Source organism: Lonchura striata, chromosome 19 (assembly GCF_050655825.1).
Source record: "Lonchura striata isolate lonStrDom1 chromosome 19, ASM5065582v1, whole genome shotgun sequence".
Taxonomy (NCBI): Eukaryota; Metazoa; Chordata; class Aves; order Passeriformes; family Estrildidae; genus Lonchura; species Lonchura striata.
This window is the reverse complement of record NC_140721.1, coordinates 4,963,415-4,991,339: the sequence shown is the minus strand read 5'-3', so window position 1 is coordinate 4,991,339 and position 27,925 is coordinate 4,963,415. Positions and strand designations below refer to the sequence as shown.

Here is a 27,925-nt window from a genome sequence, read left to right as displayed (position 1 = left end):
TGTCATCATCTTGTCTATCACAAGAGGCTCTGTGTGCCTTACACCATACCTGAAGTGCCACTGGGCACAGCCTTTGAGGCTCGCTCTGTTTGGAAAGAACCCCTCAAAATGCTCCTCACGAAAATACAGCCAGATTCACCCACCAGACCTCTGATGGTGAATGGGGACTGTGGTCTTCTGTGGAAATTTGGAAAAAATTCAGCTGCGAGCGGTGCCACGCAAAGGGAGGTTCTCAGGTGTCGAGCGAGCGATTCCCCGCGGGAAGGGCCGTGACCACAGGCACAAACCCACAGCATGCAGAGAAACCACTCCAGGAAGTTCAACATCCGAGCCCCCCTGCTAGAAAATACAATCTCAGTGCTCCAACAACTCACGTGGAGCCAGAGCCTCGGGTCCCAACGCACGTGTGAGCTCACACAGGCGATGGAGCCGCCGGCACAGCACTCGGCAGCTAAAGAGCCTGAACCCTCCACCTTCATTAACAAGCATAAGACATCACGCTTTTATGCCAAATTCCTCTTTTCCCCTGTGATTTGAGATAGGATTGGCACAACCGTGATATTCCCTGCAGCTACCGTTGGCTGTACAGAGGGAAAGGCTGTGCTGGGGGTTGGTGGGCTCGCCATGGGGTGCCCCAGCACCCCTTTTGTTTGCTGCTGTGTCTCCTGGCAGGAGGACATGAGGGAGCTGCAGGCTCCAGCGCCGTTTCCTGCAGAGATTTGAAAACCTGTTGCAGTTCCAAAGCGAGCTTCGATTTCACTGTGACCAGCAGCTCGGAGACTCATAGTTACTATACAGCCGAATAAAATATTTTTTCATAAATTTAACGCCAGCATGTCTGTGTTTGGAAACTTTGAAAATCCATGTTGTATGGTTTACTGCACTGGAAAAGGTGCCAACAGAGTTTCAAAGGAAGGGAAGTGTATAACTGTTTCCTTTCAAATGTATTTTCCAATGGGATCCATTGAGGGAAAAGGCTGGAACTAACTAAAACATTATTAAAAACTGTTATGAAAAGAGACAGAGAGATGGAAAAAGATAGACAAAAACTCCAATACACAGCCGAAAGGGAGGGAGGGAGACAGGCGGCAAGAAAGGGGATATGGGCAGAAAGACACTTTGGGTGGGGAAAATGGGGCGAGACGGGGAGTTTTAACTGGCAGTCACCCTTCGTGGTTTCATATTGTTGCAGATCAATTGATCAGGATTTCAAGTGCTGCTGGCCCGGTGGCACAAGGCGAACCACAGAGTTGGCTGCAAGCGCAGCCCTTGCGAACTGCTGACCTTCACTTTTCAAACCAAAAATATTCCTTGGGAAACGGTTACACCAGGTCCCAGCCCCGAGGCTGCCAAGCGAAAAACAAGCACTACGAACCTGAAGGAACGCCCCGAGTAACTTACACCAAAGCAACAAGCAGGGCTAGTAGCCTGAAGTAACTCCCTGGTGTGATTCAACCGGCAGTAACCGCGCGTGACATGTGTGCAGAGGGGCTTGGCTCTCGCGTCCTCCCGGAGCAGGGAGTTCTCCAATCACCCTCCGTCGGGATGAGCGTCGGCCCTCAAGCCGCTCCCGCTCCCTTGGCCACGCTCAAGCTGCTCCAACCAAGCCTATAAATACCAAAGCCATCGGGTCCATATAGTGCAGTCACAGCCTGATTCCAAGCCACCGCTCCAGCTCCAGGCACAGCCCCGGGTTTGCTGCCCTGAGAGAGAAGGGGGAGCCGAAAGGGGCTGAGAACACATGTCTCGTCAAAGACTTCAGTGCCCTGGCCATCAGGAGGCTGCCAGGGTCGGGGCTGGATCTCTGTTGCTCTGCCAGGCTTCAAAGAGCCAGGCCGGGGGTGGGCAGAGCTCGGGAGCGCCTGCAGAGCTCCAGGCCTGTGGTTCCACGGGGTGTAGTAACCCTGGGCTGTAGCACACATGTCGAGGGATGAGGGGAAAAAAATAAACAGACAGACAAAAGAATGAGGATGCTCTGCCAATTCCAATTGTGCAGCTTTTATTTTAAATGCTTATCAAGCTGAGAAAGAGCAGAGTTCTTGGAAAACAAGGTTTCCTTTCTTCCCATGCCAGTGTCAAACACCCTCAAGGACGGGTACAGCACAGGCGCTCGCTGCCGGCCGCCCTCTCCGCAGCCGCCGTCCTGTCCCGTCCCACCCGCCTCAGGAAGGGTTTCCAGCTCACAACCCTGGTGTTTCTGGTAAAAAGATCTCTCTGTGATTTTTTTAATTTTTTTTTTTACTATATATAAATATATATATATGAAAATTTTTTTTTATTAATCTCCAATCTGGCTGGGTTCAAATGATGGCCAATTACCCACCAACACTTCTCTCTAATAAAATAAATTTTTACAGGCCCTAATTACTGCTTTCGCTGAACTGCTCTACAGGAAGCAGAGAGGCTGTGGCTCTCCAGACGGCAGCAGACAGGAAAGCTACAGTGAGGAACCGGCGTGCAAACGGAGGGGATGGAGGGGGGGCGCGGCGCGTGTGCCATGCGCACGGCGCTGGCCCGGCCGTCAGGGCCCCGTCAGCCGCTGCACCCACCACCTGTGACGCAAGGCTGCTGCTGGGGACAAGAGTGACGGCTGCAGCTCCACGCCGGCATCCGCGGACGCGAGCCGGAGGGAAAATCGTGTTTGGAAAGGGCTGCATCAATCACGCGTGACGGAGAGGCTGAGCCGCCTCCCATCGCGGCACCCAGCACAGAGGAGAGGCGGATTCTCAGCCTGGCGCCCACCTTTGGTTCTCTCCGTTCCAATCGCAGTTAATTGAAGGAGACACAAATAGCAGGAAGGCAGAAAATCCCTCTGAGAACGCGAAGCATCCAGCCTGCTCCCTGCTACATACACACACGCTGCTGCCTGCCAGCACAGCACAGCCCCAAAGGGGTTCCCGGGTGTGACAAATGAGCAGAACCCACCGGGTGACCCGTCCTGCCTGCCCCGGCGGAAGCAGGGGGAGCAGAGCTGCTGTTCTCCATCAGGGAACACCCTCCGTGGCAGGAAAGCCGTGGCAAAACCACCGGCTGCTGGAGCCCTCCGGAGCGCGGCTGCCACGCAGGTATCCCGGCTCAGCTGGGGAAACGCGCCTCTGCGAGATTGATTGATTTTTTTTTTCCCCCCCTTTCTTAACCAGGATTACACTAATTTCCAAAGCCTAATGGAGTCCAGCTGTGATGGGGAGGCAACGCTGCAGTAGTACAAAGACCTTTGCACGTTGGTGCAAACTTGTCCAACACTCAGCACACACACACACATATACACACACACACACACACACACACACACACAAAGCCCTATAAAAAGGATGCACTGCAGGGGGATATTTTTAGTCTTGACAATACAGCCCTAAAAATACGACTTTGCTAATACATCACTACAGAAATATTCCCAGTGTCCATTCAGGAACGGTTTAAAACATTTATTTTTGTTTCCTTTTGCGATGGTCAGAGAGGAGGGAGAAAATAGAAACTCATTGATAAGAGGAAACGAGAGAGACATGAAAAATTGAAAACTACCTAAAAGCTCATGGAGAGGTTTATTTTATTAGTTCTTAATAAATATCTTGCAGATTTCCTCAGGAAATACACCAGATCACATGTAAAATAGTTTGGTACTGATGTCAACTGTGTCAGCATATGAAATCTATTAGGGTGAAGCCACAGCAGGGTGATCAGCGTGCTGAAAAACTGCACGGCACTGAGGCGAGGGGGGGTGGGGGGAATCTCACGGCCCTTCCAAATTCTTCGAGAGGTAAAAAAGTCAGCCAAGACGCAGAGAGAGAGAAAAAAAGATCCCACATCCTGCTTTGCGCTGCCAGCAATGTGAAGTGCCCAGAGATTAATTCTATGTCTGGCCTGGAAATGTGACTTTAAAGCATCGGAGGGAGCGGGGAGGAGGAGGAGGAGAGAGGAACGAGAAGGCCAGGAGAACCGGGACTGGCACCGTGCCACCGACCCCCCTCCCATCCTTCCCAAGCCGTGTTTCAACGTAGACAGCAGTAAAGCCCAGCAGACGGCAGCTCCCGGGGCTGCCAGGGCCTCGCACCAGCTGGGGCGCGTCTCCCGCTCCCCGTGCAGATGGGCCCGGGAGCATCACTTCCTCTGCGCCTGCCTGCAGAGCCACCCGGGCCCATGTGGCCGCCTTTGGCCGCTCTCCTGGGGCCCCCCGGGCGGGACGAGCTGCGCTCCCAGCACCAGGCACGAGGGTTGTCAGCCCTTGGCTCCTCGGGCTGAAGGGTTTATGCTGTTCCCAACCCGCCTTTGGCAGCCGGCGCCTCCCTCTCCATCCCCGTGCCATTACCCGGGGAGCAGGCGCTGCTTTCGCAAGACGCCCCAGCTCCGCTGCCGGGGCCGGCGGAGAAGCACCGGGAGTTCACTGAGCCAGGGTCAGGGGGCCAGATGATCCCAGGAGGGATGGGAGAAGGGGGAATGGAGAAACTCCAAAGCTAAACCCATTCCCATGGGGTACTTCCTTCCCATTCCATGCTCCTGTCTGCTTCTCTGGGGTGGGACACGAGGGTTCTGTGGGCAGACAAATCACTTGTGCCCTCTGTGTGTCACCTATCAGCCAGCCCTAGGGCCACCACGGCCATCGTCAGCCACACCGACCAGCATTAAAAATGACTCTGCCATTAGAGATGGGCCATGTGCCTTCAGGGCTGTCACTGAGCCAGGATTAAACTGGCCTGCTCAGTGAAGCCGAAGTGAGCATCACACAGCCAGGGTGACACCTGAAGGTCACACGTTCCTCCTGACTGTCACTTAGCACAGGCAGAGCCAGCTCTGTACTGCCCAGAACCCAATGCAGGGCACACACAGCCCAGTTAGGGAAAATAAAAGATTTCCACACCTAAACCTGTGTGGGGTCACCTCCTGAGATACATTCAAGAGCAGAAACACATTGGCTGTGCTGCCATTCCTGATCTCAACATTAAGGCAAGAAGAGATCCCAACAAGCCCCCCCAGCACCAGGCACAGGATCCCCAGAGGGACTGCAGCCTGTGAAAAGAGGAAGGCAGGATGGAGCTGGCAGGGGATGAGCCTGTGGGGCAGCCCCTTGGAAGGAACTACACTCACTGTGCTGGCAGGCTGCACCCAAACCTGCACAGAGCATGGAGCGGGCAGCCCTCCCTGCCTACACCTGCAAGGTTATAAAACAGCCCTTCAGGCTCAATCAGGAGTTTTACAACTTCACAAAGCAGCATAATTAGCCTAATTATACAGTGTTCTCTCAGAGAATTAAACAGAAATACAGTAATTGACTTGGTGCTACTTAAAAGCATGAGGAAATCAAAGGTGCAAGGCACATTAAAGAATCAGAAATATCTCTTCAAAAGCAAAAGGACTTCCTGTCACACTGCAAACATCTAAAGCTTCACCAAAGCTGCTGCATCTGGTGCACCTCACTCTGACTCCCTGGCACCCCCTCTTTCTCCACCACCAAAGCTGGGGAGATGCAGAGACCTGGGACAGCTGCCTGAGCACCTCCTTTCTTGTTCCACAGCAGGACAGACGGACACAGTGTGCCACTGCTCCATTTCCTGCCTTTCATTTTACACAGCAACGCTGCTTCTTCATCCAAGTAGAGGTCAGATTCAGGGTTTGCAGAGCTGGCCATGCCTTGGAACCACAGTAAAGCCTCTCCAACCTCACCTCACCTGTCACTGATTGTCCTGATTTGCTGCTTGGGCTGCTGAAGCTTGGCTCTAAAGCAGACTCAGGCTTTATGTTTACAAATCATTTCCCCTCGATTTGTTGCCCTGAAATGAGATCCTGCTATCACCTCATGGAACAGCTTCAAGAGCAGATGTAAGGATGTGCTTGTGTGACAGGCAGACCAGGCAGAAGCCCCCAGCAAGCTCATCTAACACCACTTGATGTGGACTTTGCTGCACTTGAGCTGGAGGGCAGGAGTGGAGAGTCTGACACACCAGCAAACACTCAATTTTGCTGGAAACCTTTCCCTTCCCTGCCACAAAGCCCTGCTCAATCTTTGCCTCCCAAGCCAACGTCTAGATTTCAGAAACTTGAACTGCCAGTGGAAATTCCCTGCAGCGTGTTGATTATTGCATCTCCTGCTGGCACTTGTGGCAAGGGGAAAAATAAGGTCACATGGCTTTCTGGACACACGTTTCACTAAGGAGTCTTGCATCAGAGGGCAGAAGCCAGCAGCCAGGAAAATAACTCCAATTACGGTAAATAAATCCCCAAATATGTGACAATCTGCCTTTTAAACAGGAAACAGAGGGGAATAAGCAAAGGAAGACTTTGGTCTAAACATCGCTGCCACCAGCCTCAAGAGCCCAAGAGCAAGACTCTGAAGATACGTCTGGGCCAGAATTATTTTACCTGAACTTTACTGATGTGTCTCAAGTCTGAGACAGCTTCCTTCCCTGAAGGGAAAGGCGCCGACAGTTCCCAGCAACTGTGCCAACCTCCAACACTCCCAATGGCTCAGAGGAGAAACCCTGGAGGGTCAGCTGCCACCTCCGGACACGTACATGTCCCTTAGGAGGCTCAGCACAGGAAGTTGTGTGGCTCCTGAGATGAACAATGCAGGTAGCACTCCCTGCACCACTTCAACCCTTCCTCCTCCTCACACATCTCAGGGTATGGGCTGTGTCTGGACACAGGGAGTAGCAGATATCACTCAACAACAGGTTCAGTGTAAAAGCCCTTTGCCAAGGCAGTGGCATCAAAGAGCCAGCTCACTCAGGAGCCTCAGTGCAAGGCAGGCATCAAGGGGAAGGACTGACACCAGAATCATCCAGCCCTCCTCTGAGTTTCCTCTCCTAAATACCACTCGAACGCAAAGCAAATACAAGCAGCAATGTGAAAGGAGGGGAAGGATAAATTAAACATCCAGTTCCCCCAAACTTAAGGCCTTGGGAAGTGTTATGTCTTAACACCACCTCGCTAAAGACAGCACTGCCCAGTCTCAGAGGGAAAGGCACACAGCGACTCCAGGTGCAGCTGGAGATCTCGGTGCACACACCTCAGCCCACAACTGCTGTACATCAACCAAAGCCCCAGCACCCAGAGAAAGCCAGATGTCAAACTGCTCAACTCCAGCCTCCCTGCATCAAGTGGGCTTTGCACTACAAACCAAACCCCCAGGCAGGTGGAGGGACCTCAGGCTCTGCTCTCAACGGAGCACAGGGCTGCAGATGCTCAGCGTCCCCTCGACACAACCCTGCAATGTGACATCTTCATCACCCTCCTGGCTGTTTAGCCCAAAGGTGTCACAGCCCGCAGCTGAAGTGTGTATTTACCACACAAAGAGGGGAATTCAGAGGAAAGGACTCGGTTCTGCTCCCCACATAGGGAAAGACCAAGTTGCTTCTGCTGCTATCTATAGCCTAAGGTTTATTAAGCTTTCTTTTGTGCCTAATTTTAGAACTCCATCAAACCAAGGCAGTTACCCACAACAGTGCTTTATTTTTAAACTCAGGCAAATGCACTGGACTCTCTTGCATTCGACTGCCCCCACCTTTTGTCAGCTCCAACATGCAAGATGTGGTTAGAGCTTCATGAGAAGATGTGGAGATGAGGCTGCCACAGGTGATCAGAAGGTGCTTCCTCTGAGCCTCTTCTGATGCTGCAGTCAGCTCTTTGAGCAGAGCAGGGTTTGGGTGGCAGAAACGAGACCATGGCAATGGTCAGAGCTGAGGCTCTGCTGAGGCCAGACACCACCACCAGCCTCTGCATCATCTCTAGGGATATTTTAAGGGTTCAGGCTGCCAGCCTGAGCAGGTGTGGTCAGCAAAGCGAGACCTGCTGTGTCCAGCACAGGGCTGTGAGTAGGGCAGGATGGCAGTGGAGCTGGCTGCTGATTACCACAGCACAGCCTCATCTCAGGGTCTGACCTGTCCTCTCCAATGAAAACAGAAAGTCCTGGACCTCCTTAAGTGCTGCAGGGGATTTGCACTGACCTACAGATATTTCCTCGTGTGTATCAAGATTTGGGCAAGATCCACATCTTGAGCTGGTGTCGGTGTTCAAGGAGCAAGCAGGGCCACGTGCCCTAGCAAACCCTTGCACAGGCTGCAGTCACAGCTGTGTGACAGCAGCTCCTCTCTGAGCCAGGCAGAGTCTCTCCAACCCCTGCAGCACCGACCTGCTCGGCCCTGGCCTCAGGACACCAGTGTGGCAAAAGCCACAGATACTGCTCTGAAGCTGCTGCTGTGAAACTTTCCTTTCTGCACGAGGAAGGTTTCCCAGCTGACACTACCTTGCACAGAGAACCCAACCCTGTTCCACTCAAGAAGACAGACTCAGGGTCTGCAGAGCAAAGCTCAGCCTGCCCCTGCCCACCTCACAACCCACACGAGCACAATCCCTCTGCCAAGGCACAGCTAGGAGGTTTTCCTCCTTGCCCACTGCCCATGGCAGAGCAGATGCCCCACGCATGGGTCACCCTGCCCAAACTGTCACTTTCTGCTTTCCCAATCCTCAGCTAAAGCAACACGCTTGGCCAGACCCTCCCAGTGCCTCTGTGCCCTGACTCTGCTCGGCCCTGGGGGATGCAACTTCATTCCCTACATGTGCTGAGGATGCACATATGGCAGCCCCCTCCCTTCTCCACTTCCACCTAAGCTCGACCTCCTAACAACCTCCACACAGCACAGCGCGACCGGCCCGAGAGTGCCAGAAGGCATCCAGGTGCTGCAGCCTGATGCTTCACACCCACAGCCAGGCAAATTTGCTGGGATTTCCGGGAAGTGTCTCTAGGGTGCCCCGTGCTGCTGCACCCCCACCTTGGTGTGTGCTTGTTTGGAATGCGGGGCTGTCGGGGGGGGGGAGAGGGGAAGTTATTCTGGTGGTGGCCTATGAATAACATCCAGTGATTTATAGGAAGTATAATCCAATAATACAGTAAAATAAAACAGTGTGTCTGAGATGGGTTTGATTCCAGGAATTATAAAACAAATTATTAAAGAGAGAGAGAAAGAAAAAAGCCTCAGAGAGGCCAGATCTGAGTAAATTGGGCACAGATGGGCTGGAAGGGGGTTCCTCTCTCTCCACTCACCGAGATGCCCCTGCCGCAAGCACGGCTTCAATTAGTCTTTTCAGAAACCAGAGTTTTATTTCCCCAAATTACAGAATTAAAAAAAAATTAAAATTCTTGGAGTGTTTGTGGCTGGGATAAAGGGATCCAAACTTCTCTGTGAGTTGGTCGTGCAGATGGCTACCAAACTGTTAAAATGGGCCACCTCACTACGGCCCCGCCCCAGCCAGAGCCCAGGATGGCCCAAAACACTGGTCAGTCACCTATGTCCCATCCTGGGAAGCACCAGCAACTTCAAGTCTCTGCCTTGTAGAGTGGCTACCTCTCTCTGCCTCCTTCCCCTAGGTGGGCACTCCTTGCCCCATGGGTTTGAGGTCTGCAAGAAGCTTTTTCACACCTGAAGTGCTCCTGACAGGAGGCAGCCGGGTCAGAGGGACCCTCACTGGCTGCATGCCTCCCTGGACAAAGCAGGAACACACTGTTTGATGCTGAACAGCAGGGGATGCACTTCATGTGGGAATTCTTTGGCTTCCTCTGTCAGAGAAAACAACAGATCCAATTCATCTCCCAGGATCTTCCCAGTGCTGCCCGGCTGCACAGGCAGCTGAGACCAGCTCCAGCATGCCTGGTGCTGTCCCTGGGGACAAGCACAGCTCAGCTGCACTGGGCACGGGCCACAGAGCCCTGCCTGTGCTCACCTGAGCCCTGGCACCCACTGCAGGGTTCAGGTAACCACAGCAGTGAGCTGCGTGGGAGGAGGATGTGAAATGCCACGTGCTGCTCACAGCTGGCTGGTTTTGAAACCAGTTTAAACACAGCACAAAAAAAGTCACCCTCTCAGAAGAGCACACGGTGACCTTGCGGTTGGCTGGTTTATGAAAAAGTGGCCGTGGCTGGGAGAAGAGACACAGAGGATATGTCACAAATCCCACAGGGGGACACATGCCAGGACAGGGGCACCCCTAAGGGGTCACAGCCAACCCACACCACAGCAGAAGAATAGGAGTAAAAAGGCAAAGATAAGCAGATATAAACTATCATGCATGAGTCCCAACCTCCTGTGCTGCCCATTGCCTCACTGAAGGTCTGGGACAGACCAAGCACAGTCCAAAAATGGGAGACACTGAGGCTGAGATGGGGCAGGATTGTGTTTGGTGCAAGCCAGAGGAAGAGGGAGAACAGGTGCTTAACACAGCATTTAATTGTTGACTTGCCTTTTTCTTAATGCCTAACTCTTTACTTAAAAGTTATTCAGGGGTTAAGAATTTCATAGAATTCCCCACATTGTGACTGTTATGCCAGTGACACCACACCATGACTGCCAGCACCACTGCATCTCGGCACCAGGGACTTGTTACAAACCAGACATGGAGCAACAAGCACATTTACAAGTTTCTCAGGAGTAGCTGGGGCTCCAAAGCTGGAAATACAGAGCAGGGAAGGGAGGGAGCAGCTATCCCTGAAGAGAACACCCCCAGACAGCAGGGAAGAGAGGCTCAGACCTCCCTCCCAGCCCCAAACCCACACATCTCCTCCTGCTACTGCAAATTCAGTGTCAGGCCCATGTGATGGGAAGGACACAGACATGCTCTGCTCTCAGATTTGCGGGAGGATTTCAGTAGGAGGAGATCTCCAGAGGCTGTTTGGTCCAACTGCAAAGCTACATCCAGCTCTGTGGAGCGGCCACAGCCAAGCTCTGACTACAGCCGGCTCCCCAGCAATGCTTCCTGGCAATTTGGGATGCAGGCAGGGTGGGACTGCTCCCTGCGTCCTGCCAGCCTCCCACAGGGGCGGCTCAGCCCCCTGGCTCTGCTGCTGCCCCTGCTGCTGCAGCTCAGGGAGGTGACTCATGTGCTGGGAAATGGAAGCCCGCACCTTCCCGACAGCGTTCCTGCCGCGCTCCCGCCAGGCCTCTGCCCACAGCAGCCCACACGCCGGGGAGCGAGCCAGCACCCTCGCTCCACGCAGGGGACTCCGTAATCGTTCCAACATTCCTGCCTTCCTTCTGAGCTCCAGGCCCTTTGCTGTTCTGCTCTTGATTTCCATCTGCACCCAGCTCTTCCCAGTGTGGCAGCATCGGCAGAGTGCCCAACCCATGCCGTGCCAGCACTCGGCGTACGAGCGCTGCGAGACCACTGGGGCATTTGTGCTGACAGCAGGGTTTGCTTTGCCAACAACACTCTCAGCGATATTTCAGGGTCACCAGAGCGAAGAGCCCTCAGGGAAATCCCTGAAGGGCCCTTGGCATCAGATGGCAGTCGTGGTGCCATCCGACCTGCAGGCATTCCACGAGCGCTGCCACCTGCTCCGCACGCAGCCCCGGCAGGAACAGGTTTGCTTTCTCCAGAGATCCAAAAGCTGGGAGCAGCTGGCAGCTACCCACACAGGAGGCAGAAATCTCTGAGAATACTTATTTTTCATGAGATAAAAAGCACTCCCTCCGTCACTCACACACATCCACAACTCAGCTATGGAGGGACGAGCACAGCCCAGTGGTTTGAGAGCTGGGATTGCTTCCAGCTCTGCCACAGGGGCTTACCATCCATCCCAGACAAATTTCATCCTCTTCTTCCCACCCGCTCCTGTCTGTGGAACAGACACCACTATTAATTCACCTACCAGGGGTATTATTAATATTATGAATACAATAATTACTGTCACGCAGCGGCATTTGCTTATAATCACAAAGTACTTTGCAGCTCAAAGATAAACACGCCATCACTGGCTGGCATCTGGCAGGCAGGAGGGCATGGCTGCCTCACCAGTGGGATTGACAGCTTCCTCCAGGAGAGGAGAGTGCCTGCAAAGCAGGCACAGCACACAGGAGCCACTTCCCAGCCCTCTAACTGGTGCTTGTTTGCTCCATCAGCTGGACCTTGGCCACTGACCACCAGCCTGAGCAGTGGCCAACTGGCTCACATGGGAGGGATCTTCCAGCAGCAGCTCTCTGGGGCTCAGCCTGATCGCCCACATGCTGGCCTTAGCTGAAATCCACCAGCTGGAGGCCTTCATATTTGGGATGTAAATCCTAAGGCATCAGGATGCGAAATGCTGCTTCCTGCCACCCAGGGAGAGCAGCCCCATCCCTGCTCCCAAACTCACAGCTCAGGCAGACCTGGGTACCTGCTGCTGAGTGCATGTTGGAGGGGACACAGGGAAAAGTACAATCCCTGGAAGCATAATTTTAAACTCAGTGAAGAGACTCTGGTTTGGTGGCACCTCTGTTGCCCAGCACATTAAACTTGTCAATGGCAGAGACCATAGAGGAAGTGAGAGGAGGAGAGTAATTAATACTAGATCTGTGTTGCTCTCTGAATTATCACAAGGGCACAGGCTCCAACCTGGTGTTTCAGAGAGTGGCATCACATCCCTCACCCACCTGCATGGACACAGGCAGCCACAGCCAACAATTGAGGCCTCTGAGACTGTCCCAGCCCTCCTGGTGCCAGCACAGGCACTGAGCAGGGCCCAGCTTAAACGCTGGGACGGCAGAGACATAAAGCAGCATCTTCCTTCTGTGCTGATGACTCAGGCTCCAGGGGGATGCGATGCCTCCTCACTCCTCAGACACCTCAGCCAACTCCAAAGGCCCAGCCAAGGTCCCTTTGTGTTGACACCCACAGGCATCCAACCACCACTCCCACCTCTCCATCTGGTGTGTCCCCCACCCTTCTCCACATGGGGAACGGCTGATCCCCATCCAGTTTCCCCTCCAGCAGCACGTGGTACCTTTGGGCTGGGAGTTGTACACTGCAAACATGTTGATGGCCACGAGCTGGAGCATGCGGGTGCTTCCGATAGGAGGGGGGCTGTGCTGCAGCAGCACCTGGAACTCCCTCAGGACCTCCTCGGCCACCGCAGGGAAAGTCTCCATCCTGCAGACAGAGAGAGAGAGGCTGTCGAGAGCAGGCTGTGCCCTGAGATGAGGGCTGGGAAGTGGGCATGGCTCAGCCCATGTCACATCTCCTGGGGAAGGGGGAATCCCTGGGGTGCTGTCTCCCAGCCAGGAGCTGTGGGGAATGAAGGTGCAGGCTGCTTCCTTGGAGAGGGCAGCGATGGATTGCTCTGTGACCGACAGGCAGCATTCTTTTGGCAGGAAAACACGGCCTTTATGAGTCATTTCTGACCAACCATTTTTTTCTACTGACTTCTACCAATCTGGGAGAGGTGCCAAGGGGCCAGCAGCTCACTTGGACCAGGAGCAGCCCATGGGACTCCCAAGGCTGCAGCAAAATGCACACACTGGTGCCACATTGCGGATGTGGCAATTCCAGTGCATTGAATGCTAGCCAGAGCGTGCTTCCTCCAAAACTCCTCGCTGCAACATCGGATCCCATGGCACCGAGCCCCGTCTCCCCCCAGGCTACACACTCCTCAGCACTGTGATTGAGCCCCTAAACTTCATCACCTCGAGCCCCACAGGACAGGGACTCCCTGACTCGTGGAGCTGCTGACAGTGTCAAAGCTGGAGCGGGTCCCCGCAGCCGCAGCGCCGCTGTCGCGCGTCAGGACACGGCAGCCGGCGGCTGCGGGGCCACGGCTGGGGATGGGGTGAGCTTTCAACACCACTCACAAGCGCCCAAGGAAATCTGACACCTTTATCCCACTCTTCATCGCTGAGGGAATTAGCTGAGGTCACTTATCAAAGCTGTTGGATCCTCAGTAATCTCCCAGCTGAAGTGGGGTGAAAAATTGAAATTATTGCAAAGAGCATGGTCAAACCCCAAAAATGACTGAGGTGGGGTTGCCCACCGCAGTCCTCACCTGGTATCCCATGAAAACAATTTTATAACCAAGAAGCTGCCCAAAACCTTTGGAACTACTAAGGGGGAGGTCCTCCTGTCCCACTGACTCCTCTGCAGAGTTTGCTGCATTGACTGTTGTTTGTACATTAGAAAAAGCCACAGCCAGACCCAGCAGACTGAATATCTCCCAGAAAGTACCCACACCACTTATGAGTGACATTATCAAGTGCCCACATGGGAGTGAGGGAGCCAAAACCCACAGGGGGTGAGGCATCTGGAGCTGGAGCAGGCGACCTCAGGGGCCTCCACAGCAATTTCCTCTATCTTCCCCCCAGGAGATTCAGATCTTGTGATATTACTACAGGCTGGATTAATGAGCCACTTCTGGTAACCCACATGGGCAATTCTGCTGGGCTTCCCCAACAGACTTCAGGACAGTGACAGCTTTATTTTTAAAGACAGAAATAGCTTTCTTCTTAGTCATATTTTGTGGGTGCTTTTCATCACCTGGGCCTGCCTACCAGCAGGGTACCCTCTCCTTGGGCACTGTTTGCTGGAGCAGTTCAAAGCCTCTGTTACCTTCCAAAAAACATGGGCTGGAACAAACAGTCTCCTTGCACTTTGTAGCTTTGCAGAATAGAGCAGCTCTGTCAGTACAAATGCACTGCTTTCCCTGCAAAAGGCAACTTCCCTGGATTTGGGGCACAGCCAGAGAATTAGAGCAAACTGATTGCTTCTAAAGACTTCCTAATTTTGAGAAATCTCAGACCACATCCAGTGTATTCAGCAACATCCTCCTAGGGCAGACAGCACTCTGGGGATGGAGGAGCTCTTTGCAGGATGGGTTGTTACTGAGAAGATTATTGCCAAGGAATAACAACACGAAGGAGTGAGGGCTTCCTTAGCTCCACCACCTGTGCTTTGATACCACAGCACATCTGGAACAGCATGCAGTAACCCCACTGAGCTCAGAACCAGCAGGTCAGGAGCCGAGCGGAAGCTTTTAATAAATTGCTTACCTGTGGTTTTAGGAGCAAGAGTCCAATTAGGACAACATCATCTTTTCCATATTTTTTCCAGATAAATCACCAGAGATCCTGCCCAAAAAGAACTTGGCTATTCCTCACCTTTTACCTATTTTAAGCACGGAAGCTGTTTAGCAGGGCTGGACGATTTTCTCTTCCTGTGTCATGGTATTACTTTCTAGTTCCCTTCTAAGTACTTCAGGGCATATTGTACCATTAAACATATTTGGGTTTTCTAAATGACTGTCCTGGGAAGCAACTGCCTGAAACGCTGCATCTTAATTTCACAAAAGCCTCAGGAGCCAAATGTGCAACTGATCTCTGCTACATCCCCATTAATCCCCTGCTGGCATCCGTTCAACCGGAGCTCGACCGCGAGCGCGGTCCCACAGCGCCGGGGACCAGCAGCTCCCCGGATGCTCTGCCCTCCAGCACAGACCCTGAACCTTCCTGAACCTTCCTGAACCTTCCGTGGGCTCTGGCACTTCTCCTCCTCTTCTTCCTGCAGGCAGGACACCCAGCTCTGCCTCCTTGCTGCAGGGCAGCCTGGTGGCCCACGAGTGGACAATCAGTGCCTTGTGAATCACGGAGAGATCAGCAGTGACCCTCTCACACTCGGCTCTCCAGCAAATCACCAGCCCCTGCTTCACTGTTTTTTGTGAAGGGTCCAAAGTGTCCCTCCTGAGTGGTCACCCCTGTAAGCACTGGAGACAGCAAGTGCTGAGGTGCTGCTGTGTGGCGGGATCTGAGCTGTTCCCAGCAGGGACAAGCTGTCACTTTGCACCCACACAGCCTGGAAAAGGCCCCTCAGCCCTGTGACCTGTAGCCAGCAGTTTCACAGGAGAATGAAGGAGCCAAGAGAGCTCGGGAGTTGCTTCCAAGCTCCTGGCAGGCTCAAGCAGAGACCACCACTGCCAGAGACCCACATGGGGTCTCTCCTCAGCAGCTGCTCCCACACAGCGAGGGCCAGTCCGGACCTGGAGCAGAGGCAGCTCCATGGGAAGCCCATCAGCTGCAAGGATGAGCTCTGCCCTCGGGGTCATAAGGGTGTCCCCTGAGCTGGGATCTCAGCCCAGGCTGGGATCAGGCTTGCTTTGCTTCAAGAGGAGCTGTTCAATTACTTGAAACCCATTTCTGAGAGCCACTGCCAAGGGCACTTTGTACAAACCAGTTCCCACAGCCAGGGCAGCTCTCGGCTATGAGGCTTTCACTGAAGTGGCAGCAAGGAGATAAAGGGCAAGGCTTGTTTTGCCAGGCTGTGGATGGCAGCTTTCAGCCAGCACATGGATCTGCCTCGATGGCTTTGTGATCCTTACAGGCAACAGCCACTGAGAGCCCTAGGAGTCACCTTTGCACTGGGTGAGGGTAATGGAAGAGAGGGGGTTAAACCCAGAAATTCAAGTGGAGGGAGCACAGTTAGGTGATGGGAGAGAGAGAAAACGGCCTCTGATCCCTCCTCCTGTGTGTGTGAACTTTCTGAGCTCAGCTTCTGCCAGAGGGTCCTGGGGCATGGGCAGGAATGGGCTTTGAGGTGGGGGAAAGGAAAAGCCCAAGCTCCAGCCAGTGTGGGTTGGAGGGCGGGTAAGGAGAATAAGAACCAGGAGGCCAGGCCTGCAAGAATTCACACCCTGTGCCCTCAGCTCCAAACACAGCTTAGTTGCTAACAATATTAAATTCCAAAAAGACTTGTAATGTAGGAAAATAAAATAAACATCCTGCACACTTACCCAATCCTGGTAAACAGCTTCCCATGGGCATGGAGAAAACTGAGGATGAACCTTTTGTTCAGCTGCATGGGAAAAAAAAAAAAAAGAAAAAAAAAAAAGAGAGAGAGGAGAAAACAATTAAACTCTCTCCTATTTCCTGTGAATTAAGAATGTCCCCAGTGACAGAAGAACCTGGCCTGGATGCTGGGGGTGGCACTGGAGATGGGAACCAAATGGACATGCCCAAACTCTTACAAACATCATGCGCAGAGGCAAGTGCCAAACAGCTGGAGCTGGAAGCGGAGCTGGGAGAGGCGGTGGAGACACAGCACCCTCTGCCGGGTCCTGTCACCCTGCACAGGGCTGCTGCACCCCAGGAACGCCAAACCCGCACCCTGGGCACCCCAAACCCCACACCTGCACCCAGGAACCCACACCTGACACCTGCACCCCAGGCATGGACAGGCAAAGCTCTCCTCACCCCTGTCTCACCAATGCAAAACTTAGCACAGCCTAAGCGGTTCTGGAAAAGGAGCCTCCAAATGCAGCATTCCTCACTAGCATTCCCATCGATGGAAAAACACAACCCCACAAGCACCAGCAGCAGCCTGTCCCGTGCTCCCGACTGTGTCAGAGGCACAGCAGCAGCTGGACAAGGCAGACAGGGAGCAGGATGTCCTCCCCAGCACTTTTCTGCAGAGCAGCCAGCACTGATAGCTCAGCAGCAGCACTCACACTTGTTTGTACCCTGCTAGGAGCAGCTTCCAGAAGCCAGGGAGGACTGGGGTGATGCTGCACCCCCTCATTTATCTCGTGCTAGAGACAGTGTTTAGATGTGCCAGCAGAGCCTCTGAGACCCTGCATTTTCACCAGCTACTGAACTGCCCAGAGAAGTTGTGGATGCCCCATTCCTGGAAGTGTTCAAGGCCAGGTTGGATGGGGCTCTGAGCAATCTGCTGTAGTGCAAGCTGTCCCTGCACATGGCAGGGGGGTTGGAACTAGATGGTCTTTAAGGTCCCTTCCTACCCAAACCATTCCATGATTCTGTGGACATGGAGCTAAGGGGACACAGGGGAGCTGGCTGCAGCACACGGTGTGAAGGCAGCTTCCTGCCCTGCTTTGGTCCCCTGACTCCAAAACCTGACTTGAGTAATGACTTACTACTGCTCCAGGCCACCTCTGCTCGCTCAGCACAGCTCTGGGCTTTCCCAGTCCTTATCTACACGGCTCTGAGGACGGCTGTGGTGGGTAAGCACTGCTTCAGCCTGGCCCTGGGGGTGGCTGTGTCACAGCAGGAGTGGACTGGCCTCACTTTTACCTTCCCCAGAGCAGGAGGTTTTCCTCTCTCGCCTGTGCCTGCACAGCCTCAGCGTGCTGAGAAAAGCCAGGCCCCAGTGCTGCGAGGGAGACGCTGACCAGGAGCGACCCAGAGCACCACCACGCTGCTCCAATCCACCCAGGGCTTTTACAGCTTCAACTCCCCCACCTCCATCACAGGGGGAGGATAAGATCACCTGGCAGGGCTGTGGCGGTGCCCAGCCAAGAGCTGGGCACAAGCCAGAGGACACAGGGCAGGCACTGACCAGTGCCTCCCAAGCTCTCTGCCAGGCCTGGCTGCACAGGACAGATGTCACTGGCATTCTAGCTCTGGTGCCACTTCCCAGCCCCATTTGCTGAGCCCCTGGGCTCAAGCCATGACTGATGCCAGCTGCTCTGCACCTTCAGTGAGGTGTAATTAACCCGGCTGCCTTCCCGGAGGATCCATGCAGGAGAATGATGCCCTGCTGCAGAGCTGCTCCTGGGCCATGTGCGAGTTTAGACATAAAACCTGTCTCATAAAACAAGCCAGACCAATTAAACTGGCCCCCGCAGCAAGGGGTTCTTGCTTACTCACTATTTTACTGCTGCCCTAAAGAGCCCTTTCCACTAGAACTCAACTTGATTTGCCACCATTTTATTAACTCTGCAGATGGAACCCAGAAGAGACTGGGGAATACTGGGACAGCACAGCAAAGCCCTTATTCATTCTGCCAGTGAAGTTCAGATATAGCTGATTCTTCACCTTAGGACACAATGGTAATTGAGAGCTTGAAGCCTTTAACAGGTCTTTTTTTTTTTTTTTTGACAACAGCTTGTGGAAGCAAAAAGCTGTGGCTGAAATCACACAGCCTGACACAGACAAAGCCTAAGGAATCTAAGGAATCACAGCCCCCAGCTCCAAGAGCCTTGGAGGGGTGGTGGGCAGTGCTCTGCCCCATAACAACACCCTGTGCAACAGGAGGAAGAGGGGGGTCCATGCTCTTCATCCTGAGAAGGAATATGGAAAAAAGAAGGAGCTCGTGGCCTGACCCATCCCTACTGGACAGCATAACTCATGGGCAAGCTGCAGGTGGGGGAAAGAAGAAATTGAAGCAGAAATTTTCCTCCAAGGCCCACATTCACCCACAGCCCAAGAGTGCTCTGCAATCCCCACACTTTACCGGCAGCGGGTGAAAACCAAAATTCCCCACCTTGAATGGAAAGTGACACCTAGCAGGGACATGCCCAGAGTGTGTCCACAGACACCCAGCTCCAGGAGGGCTTGTCAGGACATTGCCTTCACCCCCATTTTCTCAGAGCAAGTTTCACACTCAGCCTTTTCACTCGCAATCCCAAGGACTAAGCAGTCACACTCCCCAATAACCAGTACAGAACTGGGACAGAGATATGTGCTTACTTATCATTGTTTTTAGGAAATGTGATACCTGCCTCTAGGAATGAAGCATGTTTCATGCCTCTTGCCAACTTAAATCACAACCCCAGCAAGCCCAGGCAGAGCCCTGTGTGCCCCAGCACTGTGGCATCTCAAGCAGGCACCTCACACTTTTTTTCACCACTTTTTCTCTCACAGCCTCAAGGTTTTGACAAGCTCATCACTCAACTTTGGACCTTTCATCTTCGGGTTCATGCAAAGGTCATGGGGCTGCTTTGACTGGGCTTTTCTCTGGATGACTGTTTCTCTACTGACTCACCTGTCCCTCAGCCTCTGGGAGCCCTCCCAGCTCCTCCCATCCAACTCAGCTTCTCACAAACAGCGACCTCCACGAGTGGCCTGGCACAGAGGAGGAAGTTCTGTCACCTGCTGCTCTGCATTCACATGGTGGAGAGGAACACTTCCCAGAAACATTGTCAGCATGCTCACTACCCTGACAGTGCTACCATGAGATCTGCAACAACTTCTATTCGCTGATTGTGCAGCCCAAAAGCAGCTCCCTCCAAAGATTTCCCAAAAATGGTCCTCATGCCAATATCAGGATGCCAGACCAGGACTCTCAGCACACTGACACTGCTGCCCTTTGTGGGCAACGCTGCTCCTTGGGACAGGAAACCAAATTTGGATCGTCCCAGTTGCCCACTTGGGAAAAGCCCATTAAGAAAAGCTTATCCAACAACAAAACTATGTCAAAAACTGGATTTTGGCCCTTCCAGCTGAAAAGCGGGCATCACCGATATGGAAGTTATGAGCATATAGTGAAGGCATTAGTTACAAAAACAAACCAGCTGTCAAGAAGAAGAAGGGGTCCCTGCACACAGTAGTGCCTGAAGCTGAAAACAGCTGTTTCAGCTGTCATGAGTCAGCATGTGCAGACAGACTAAATCCACCTGGGAAGAGGCAACCTCACCAGAGGAAGCAGCCCAGTGCTGCTTGGGGAGCATTCACACACCTCGCCGCCAACCCAACTGGATTTGTTGCCATGGAAGGAATCAACAGTGACTAACAACTTCTTGTGGAGCAGCTAAAAGAGCAGAGATAGCAACGGGGCTGAACAGCCAGCTCAAATCTCCTCGAGGCCATGGGGAGCACGGCCTGACAGCAACACAAAACTGCTCGGGCAGCTTCAGGAAAGGTCTGCCTTGTGTCCAGCCAGCAGAGAAGAAAGCAACATTTAACTTCCAGATACTGCACTGACCAGGCTGAAAATGGTGTCTCCCACCCCAGCACAGCAATGCTGGAAATGACACTGCAGGGCACAGGAATTGGAGTGCCAAGATCAGGGCTGGGAAGCGCTTGAACCCGTTTGTCTCCAGGCAAGGAGTGCACAGAGCTTTGGCACCTGAGCATCAACCCCAGCTGTGAAGGAGGCACCAAATAAGGGAAAGATTCTGGAGAAGTGACTCCTGGGGAAAAAGCGTTTCAAGTTAAAAATTGTTACTTCAGGTTTGGAAGTAAATTCCAGGATCTGGTCTTTATCAAGCGAGGCAAACTTTCTTCAACATCAGCAAAGCATCTGTGGAGCAGAAAGCAGTGTCAGAGTCAAAATAGGCTGCAAAAGACAAGTCCATTAATCAAGAGACCAGATGCAAAACTGCCTGTAACGAATGCGCTGTCTCCACTGGAGTGCAAGGGCCTGGAGCACAGCAGGACGTTCTCCTGAGTCTAAGGGTCTCCTCAGTGACAAGGGGCTGGGATACAGACCACAGAGCCACACAGCTCTGCTCCAAAACACGTACCACACTCATCCCAAATATTTTCAGGGTTTCTTGGGCAGTAAGGCTTTTCCAGGCACAGCTTCCTTGCTGAGAACTCTGTGAAATAACATCCAGGCACTCAAAACGTGCCATATTCTCACTCCCAGCTCAAGGGTTAGATACACCACATTAAGATTATTCCTCTTTTTCCACAGGCAGCTCTCTCAGAGCACCCAGTCCAACACTGATTCAGAGATTCTTGAAAAGTCCAGAATGCTGCAGTGGGCTCAACTGGCAGGATACCAGGAGGAATTTTTACTGCTACAGGTGTAACCCCACCAGAGTGCTGGTGGAAAGGGTTTTGTACAAATGGCTACCTACATAAAGGTGATGAGACAAAAGGACTGGTAAAATTGTCTGGCATTTTTGCAGTGTTTACAAGGTACCCACAGAGCTGTGGGCAAATTCCAGCTGGGCTAATTACCATAATCACTTCTCTTCATATACCACCTGCAACCACAAATGGATACAAGGCTTGCCTTGGCTGCTTTGTGCCACGTGTTTAGTGCAGATTTCTGCTTAGCAGAGCAACGTCCTGCCCTCAAACACATTCATTTCTGTAGCAGTAAAAGCAATTCCAGTGAAAATCCTCCTACTTAACATCAGACACTGCGCAAACGTAAAATCCAATTTGCTATGACAAGGAAGAGAGAGGGAACCCTGATGCATCATGGCCTTGAGGCATAAAAGAATTAATTTACAGGTAAAGAGACACTGAGACATTCCTGTAGCTCCCTGGTCTTTTGCAGTGCAGCAGTTCCAGGACACATCTCATGGCTATAAGAGCTACTAGCCATCAACCCAACAAGAGAAAAAGAGGAATTTAAGAAGCTACCTGGCAATAGCAGTGAGCTTTTGAGTTCTTCCTTCAACCCAGAAGGGAGCAGGCGAGAGGAAAAATGTTAAGGAAGAAAATTATCTGCTTTAGCAACATAAAGATCAAATTATGGTAACTTCACTGGCTCCAGAACAAGTATCTGACTTCTAAATAAATTCAACATAATTTAGTAACGAATTTATTAGCAGAACTTTCAACTCCATGAAAGCAGGTCAAATATAATATTTATATGTGTGTTACTTCCTTTTCAACCAAGCCTGTATCTAAATTTGGTTTCCATGAATTAGTAACACACAACATTCTTGAAAAAATATTATCATTAAATGAATAAAGTGATTCAGTAACCTCTTAAAGAGAGGACTTCAGGGACCCTCACTGACCTGTATGGAAAGAGGATGGTAGAGACTCACTAGCAACATTTTTAAACAACAAAAAGAAATTCTGCCCGTTTGGAGCAGCAAGTAACGATGGCTACAGAACATTCACACAAGGTTTATTATAACAGCTTCAAAATCTGGGGGTTTCCAGCATCAAATATCACGTTATTCATCTGGCACCACATAGAAAATGAAGTCTCCGGGAGATCGTGCCCAAGGCAGCTTCTCCACAAAGCCTTTAGGGACCACAATGGCTGAATTCCCAATGCAATGTCCAGCAACAAGGATTAAACACTTCCCTTGGATGTGCAAGCAGAGCAGGGACTGGGCAGCACATTCACATCTAAATATGGCACCGTGGGGGATGACACTGAAATACTGCAGCCAGCTCTAGTGCCCTTATTTTTAAAAGGATGCTGAAAAGTTGGTAAGGATCCAAAAAAACAGCCATAAAAGTGATTCAAAGGCTAGAACTGATGCCTTGCAGTGAAAAATTTCAACAGCTCAATCTGTTCAGTGTTATTCAAAATAAGACTGGGAGGCGATTGGGTTGCTGGGTGTAAAGTGCCTCCGTGGTACTTAAGGGCTCTTTACACTTGCAGAAGAGCAAAGTATGGGAACAAACTGGGAACATTCAACTCTGTAAATAAGGTAAAAGCGTCTCAAAACCAGTGCAATTATCACTGGAATGAACTCCCCAGGAAAAGGGTGGATTCTCAAGGCTGGATGTCTTTCTGGAAGTACTGCTTTAGCCAAACACAAGTTATTTGGCTTCATATAGGAGTAGCAGGGTGAAATTTAAGGACCTGTGATATACAGGAGATCAGACTAGATGATCTAATGGTCCCTGCTGACCATAAACTCTCTGAATCTATGCAAACACGCCAGAGAGTCCTCAGCTGAGATATCAAGTTCACTTTCAACACAAAACTTTTCACAAATTGGCTCTGGTGCTGCAGGTCGTTTAGGATACAAGCTCAGCTCTTCAAGGCTCCATCTGGTTAAGCACTGAAAGCCCAGGCAGAGCTTTCTGTGTCCAGCAGGTAAGGGGGAGGCCACATGTGCACTAAAGCAGCCCCAACCAAAAGCAGCTTATACTCAAATACTCACTATTTGCCAGGAATAAACAGCATTCACCTTTCTGTGACAGAAAACTGACACAGAGAAATGTATGATGAATTCTGGTCCTAAGAGATCAGCTGCTAAGGCAGCTCCGGGTGTTGTCAGCCTTCTTCACTACTCCAGAGTAGATTATTCATGGGGTTAAAGCATAAAGGAGGGAGATAATGTGAGAAATTAAGAAGGGTGAAGACTGAAGAGATTGAACTCTGCAAGTCTTAGCATGGAGTTGGGCCAAGAGAGGAGACATTTGGACAACAGGCTGAGCAGAGGCAGAGCCTTCCAGAAGGATGAGAGCATTATCTCACGCAACCTTCACATCGCCACTCTTCCAGCCACGCTCCCCATCCGGGACACCAGGAGCTGCTCCCAGCCAGGCTGCTCCCACAGGTACCTGTCCACCCTGCTTCACCTCCCTCTCCACTTTGAATTATGCAGCAGTGAAATCTGCTGGGGAGGAAGAGTAGAGCCAAGGACAGAGGAAATGACACAGACTCCAGCAGGTTCCACTCCCTGATCCTCCGGAAGGAAGTTCCTTTCCTAGTACCCACCTCCACAGTGGATACGAAGCCTGGCTGGAAATGGCTCATTCAACACTGAAGAGGAATAAACATTCCCCATGGCAGAATTAAGAGGTTTGGCTGTGGGATATGAGGTGCCAATCTCAAAAAGTCTACAACAGACAGCAGGAAACATTGGCCTGGGCCAACTTCAGACAAAGATCAAGGTTAGACTAAGAACAAAAAATCTCAAGAGAAATCTGTGTCTACAGCCTTCACCCTGCTCTGGAAAATCTCCCAATCCTGCTATTAAGATATTTTACTTCCTTTACCAGTACTGCCAATTCTGGCAGCATTCTCATCTCAAGTGCAAACTCTCCCTCCCAACACCACTGTGTCAAACCCAGTGCTCTGAGAAAGGCCTCGTGTACAGCAGCAGGAGGGGTTTGGTTACACACAAATCCCTGCCTGATCAGCACCAGCAGGAGAGGAAATGAGGGAAGAGTGACTGACAGGGAAAGGCGGTTTCTGGACGGTTGTATTTGGTTTTGGGGTATGAGAAGCTTGTTGGAACACAAAGTCTCTCTCCCCTCACCGCAGCCTCTTTGAGCACAGGGACATAGCAGAGCCCCTCACAAAGCCCAACTCATTGATGTCCTTGAAGTGCTCCCACCTCTGATCCACCACACACGTTAGCACCAGATGCCTGCTGCCAGAAGCAGAACATGCCAGGGTCTCTCCCATTCAGGCAACATTAGTCCCTGCCTTGTTCTTCACAGCTAAATAAAACCACCAACTAAAAAGAAAAAGTGGGGAGGGGGAAATTATCAACACCAACTTTTGGAAACTGTTACAAATAGCACAGTCTTCACTTTCTGCATAGTGACAAAAGGTCAAGTTGTGCTGGAAAGGATCATTTGGGCTCTACATGACACGAATGCACAGGCTGGATTGGGCTCTGGTGGAGCAGCACTGAGCATCCACAGAACATCACAAGCCCAGGCAAAGTGGAAACAGCATTTTCTGGTTGGATTGCTAACACAGGAATTGCAGCTGAGAAGGTTTTTATCAGCAATTTGAAGTGAAAACACAATTTATTAAAAAAAACAAAGTGCAAGCAGGGATGGTGCACAACTGGCAGGCAAAAAAAGCCAGAGCTGAACTGCATGGCTGAGTGTCACGTCTCAAACCCAGTGAGACCCAGGAGCGTGGTTTTGGTGTTTAACCAGTTTCAACTGCAACCTGGCACTCTTTTACTTCCTCTGCAGACACTCTTCTCACTGCTGAGGGAAAGAAAGCAACCTCATCACACAAAACAAAACGGCTTGAGTAAAAATAAAGCCCAAGGTGGTTTGGTGGCCCAGGTCATATCAGGAGGCAGAGGGGTTGCAGGCAGGGGAAAGCACTCAGAAATACTCATGCTGCCAACCAAGAAAGAGATTACAGAAAAGGAGGCAGGGCAGAGAATTAATGCAAGTCCAGCAGTAAAGAGGCTGACAAGCCTCTTTCACACGCCACTAGCTCCCCCATGCTCAAAACAGTTTGTAAACTGTTTCCTAAACACAAAGGAAAAAAAAAAAACCCAGACCTAGTCCTGACCTCCATGAATGAGTAACCAAACCCAACAGCTTCCTGCAAGCTTGTGGGGGTGAGGAAAATGAGGGTAGGACAGAGGGAACTCCACACTTCTCCCTGTCAAGTCTCACTGTGGGCACAAAGATGAAGGATGCAACAGCTCTTGCTGTTCTCTCATGTGGGCGGTGGATAAAGGCCAGAAATAAGGGAAGGCAGCCCTCAGCTGACTGCTGGTGCCTGGCACTCCCACCCCAGAGAGCATCTCTGCTTCTTGCTGTGCTGCAGGGAGGCTCAGCAGGGGCTGGCAGCTCTGCAGAGGCGTGGATCAGGAGCAGGCTGGGGGAAGCACTGCCATCCTCTGACAGCAGGGACAGCCCAGGACACAGCACACCTCAGACAGCATCACTCACTTCCAATAGCAGAGAGCATCTAACCATAGAGGGGACAAACTTCCTGACAAAGCCACCCTCCTGTGACATGCTGCTGACACTCTAAGAGCATGTGTGCATCCCACTGACTCCTTCCATGAGAAAAACCCGAGGGGACACTCCCTCCCTTTGGGGACACACCTATACCACTGCTCTGGTGGGGCTCAGAGGTTTTAACTGGTGTGGAACAGCTCCAGAAGCAGCACACAGGGCATGTGCAGGCACTGCTGGGTTACTGGGTCCCATTCCCTCCACTCTCTGCACCAGCATCTAGTTTTGGGTTAAAAAACCCCTAAAAGCATGCAAAAGTCAGCACAGGACATCATGTGCACCCTGCAGGGTTGACTTTTTGGGGAGCCATGCCCCAGCAGTGGGGGGAAGGCAGCAAGTCTGTGTTTTCACCCTGCCCATCCAAACCACAGGCACAGCCCCAGCTGCCTGGGCTCATTTTCCAGATCACAAGATTCTAAAATGGACCATTCTGAGGGCTTTGCCCACCTGACACCACAGAAGGATCAAATGAGAGAGCCCTGTAGGAGCCCTGCACTTCATCCAGCAAAGATTATTCATAGGAGTCTGCACAGAAAAAAATCAATCTTTCACTGCCCTGAGTGAAACCACCCGACCATGCTGGCAGTGAGAAGAAATGCTCCCACCAGCCTGGCAGGGATGCACCAAAAATAATGAGTTCCCCAAGCAGCTCCTTCTCTGTGCATCTGTATGGAAGAACAACCATCATTACAGCAATACATCATTTCCACTTCTGCCTGTCACTTACCTCCAGCCATGTGTAATGGAACAGAGTAACAAGGTGAGGGGAAGAGCTGAGAGTGGAGGGGGAAGCTCTCAGAAACAGGGGTGTCTGTGAGGTATATTTGCATGAGCAAAGTTTGGCCATGCTCAGAGACACCCAACTCACACCACAACAGCCTCTGAACAAACCAGACACTCCCAGGGAGCAGAGGCAGTGACATCCAGGCAGCCCCAACTCTGAACACAGGTCACTTCTGCAGTCACACTTCCCAGTGTGTGACTGGTCCAGGCAGGAGCAGAACGGCCAAGAAACCCCACCACAACTGCTACCAGACTAAAACCAGTTTTTATCCCTCCAGATGCAAAGCCCAAGCTCCACCAGATGAAAAACTGCATGGATTGAAACCAGGCAGGAGAAGGAGCCAGCCCAGTCACCCAAGTGGCTGCTGCCCAAGAGGAACAAGTGCACAGAGCAGGAACAACAAACATCACCAAGGAAAAACGGATGTGAAACGTGCAGGAGCTGACTGGGACAGGGCCCTTTGCACTAAGGACACGAGGCCTCTGTTGAGGAAGCAGCTTGGGCAGCCCCAAGCTCCTGCACAGGCATTCCCAAAATTGCCTCATGGTGGTATTTACTGCTCACTCATGGAAACCCTGGTGCAGGGCTCCACACTCCCTGCTGCTGAGAAGAAAGTCTGGGTAAAGAAATGGAAGTTAAAACATGCTCTGAATTCCAGAGCTAATAATTCCACCCCAATTTCCCTGCCACTGCAAAGGGGCTGTTGCTCCAGGGGCACTCAGCATCAGGCAAATCCAAAACCTCTATCCCTGACCAGCAGGCTGGAGGAAAATGGGAATGTTCCTGCAGCTGATGGACAGGGCTGTGACAGCAGATCTTGACTCTGGCCTTTGCTTTCCCAAGAGCTTTTCTGGTGGCCCTATCAAACTTTTGATGGTTCTACAAGGCTGACCTCTCATAAAGAGGCTAAGAGACTTAATTCTTTAATGATGATGAAGTATTCAGACATCTGGAGAGAAGTATTATTCAATTACTGGCCTGCCAAGGGAAAACCTCTCTTCCCTAATCTTAGCTGCAGCAATCTTTATTAGTGCCTGCATGCTGCGTGGTAACACAAGGAAGTGTCTACTGCAGAGCACAGGCAGCAGGCAGCAGCAATTGTGAGAACCTTAACTCAGCATTTCCTGACAGGAGTGATTAAAATCTCAAACTCAGTGTAATATTAGCACTTTCTCAAGAGACTGACAGCCCGTTTGCCCTGTTTACTTTACCAATTCATAGCCTGCAGAGCAAACTGCTTACAGTACTATCAGAT

At 51.8% G+C, this 27,925-nt stretch overlaps 1 protein-coding gene across 5 annotated transcripts in view; it reads right to left on the bottom strand.

Annotated features, from left to right (window-relative positions):
• SMG6 (SMG6 nonsense mediated mRNA decay factor) overlaps positions 1 to 27,925 on the bottom strand; it is a 105,697-nt gene that overhangs the window by 65,639 nt on the left and 12,133 nt on the right. For all 5 annotated transcript variants that reach the window (XM_085557384.1, XM_021551030.3, XM_021551031.3 and 2 more), the window contains exons 9-10: positions 16,511 to 16,572; positions 12,743 to 12,888 (exon numbers count right to left, since the gene is read on the bottom strand). In XM_085557384.1, coding sequence (XP_085413510.1) covers positions 12,743 to 12,888; positions 16,511 to 16,572 — 208 coding nt within the window. The remainder of the gene's footprint in view (positions 1 to 12,742; positions 12,889 to 16,510; positions 16,573 to 27,925) is intronic.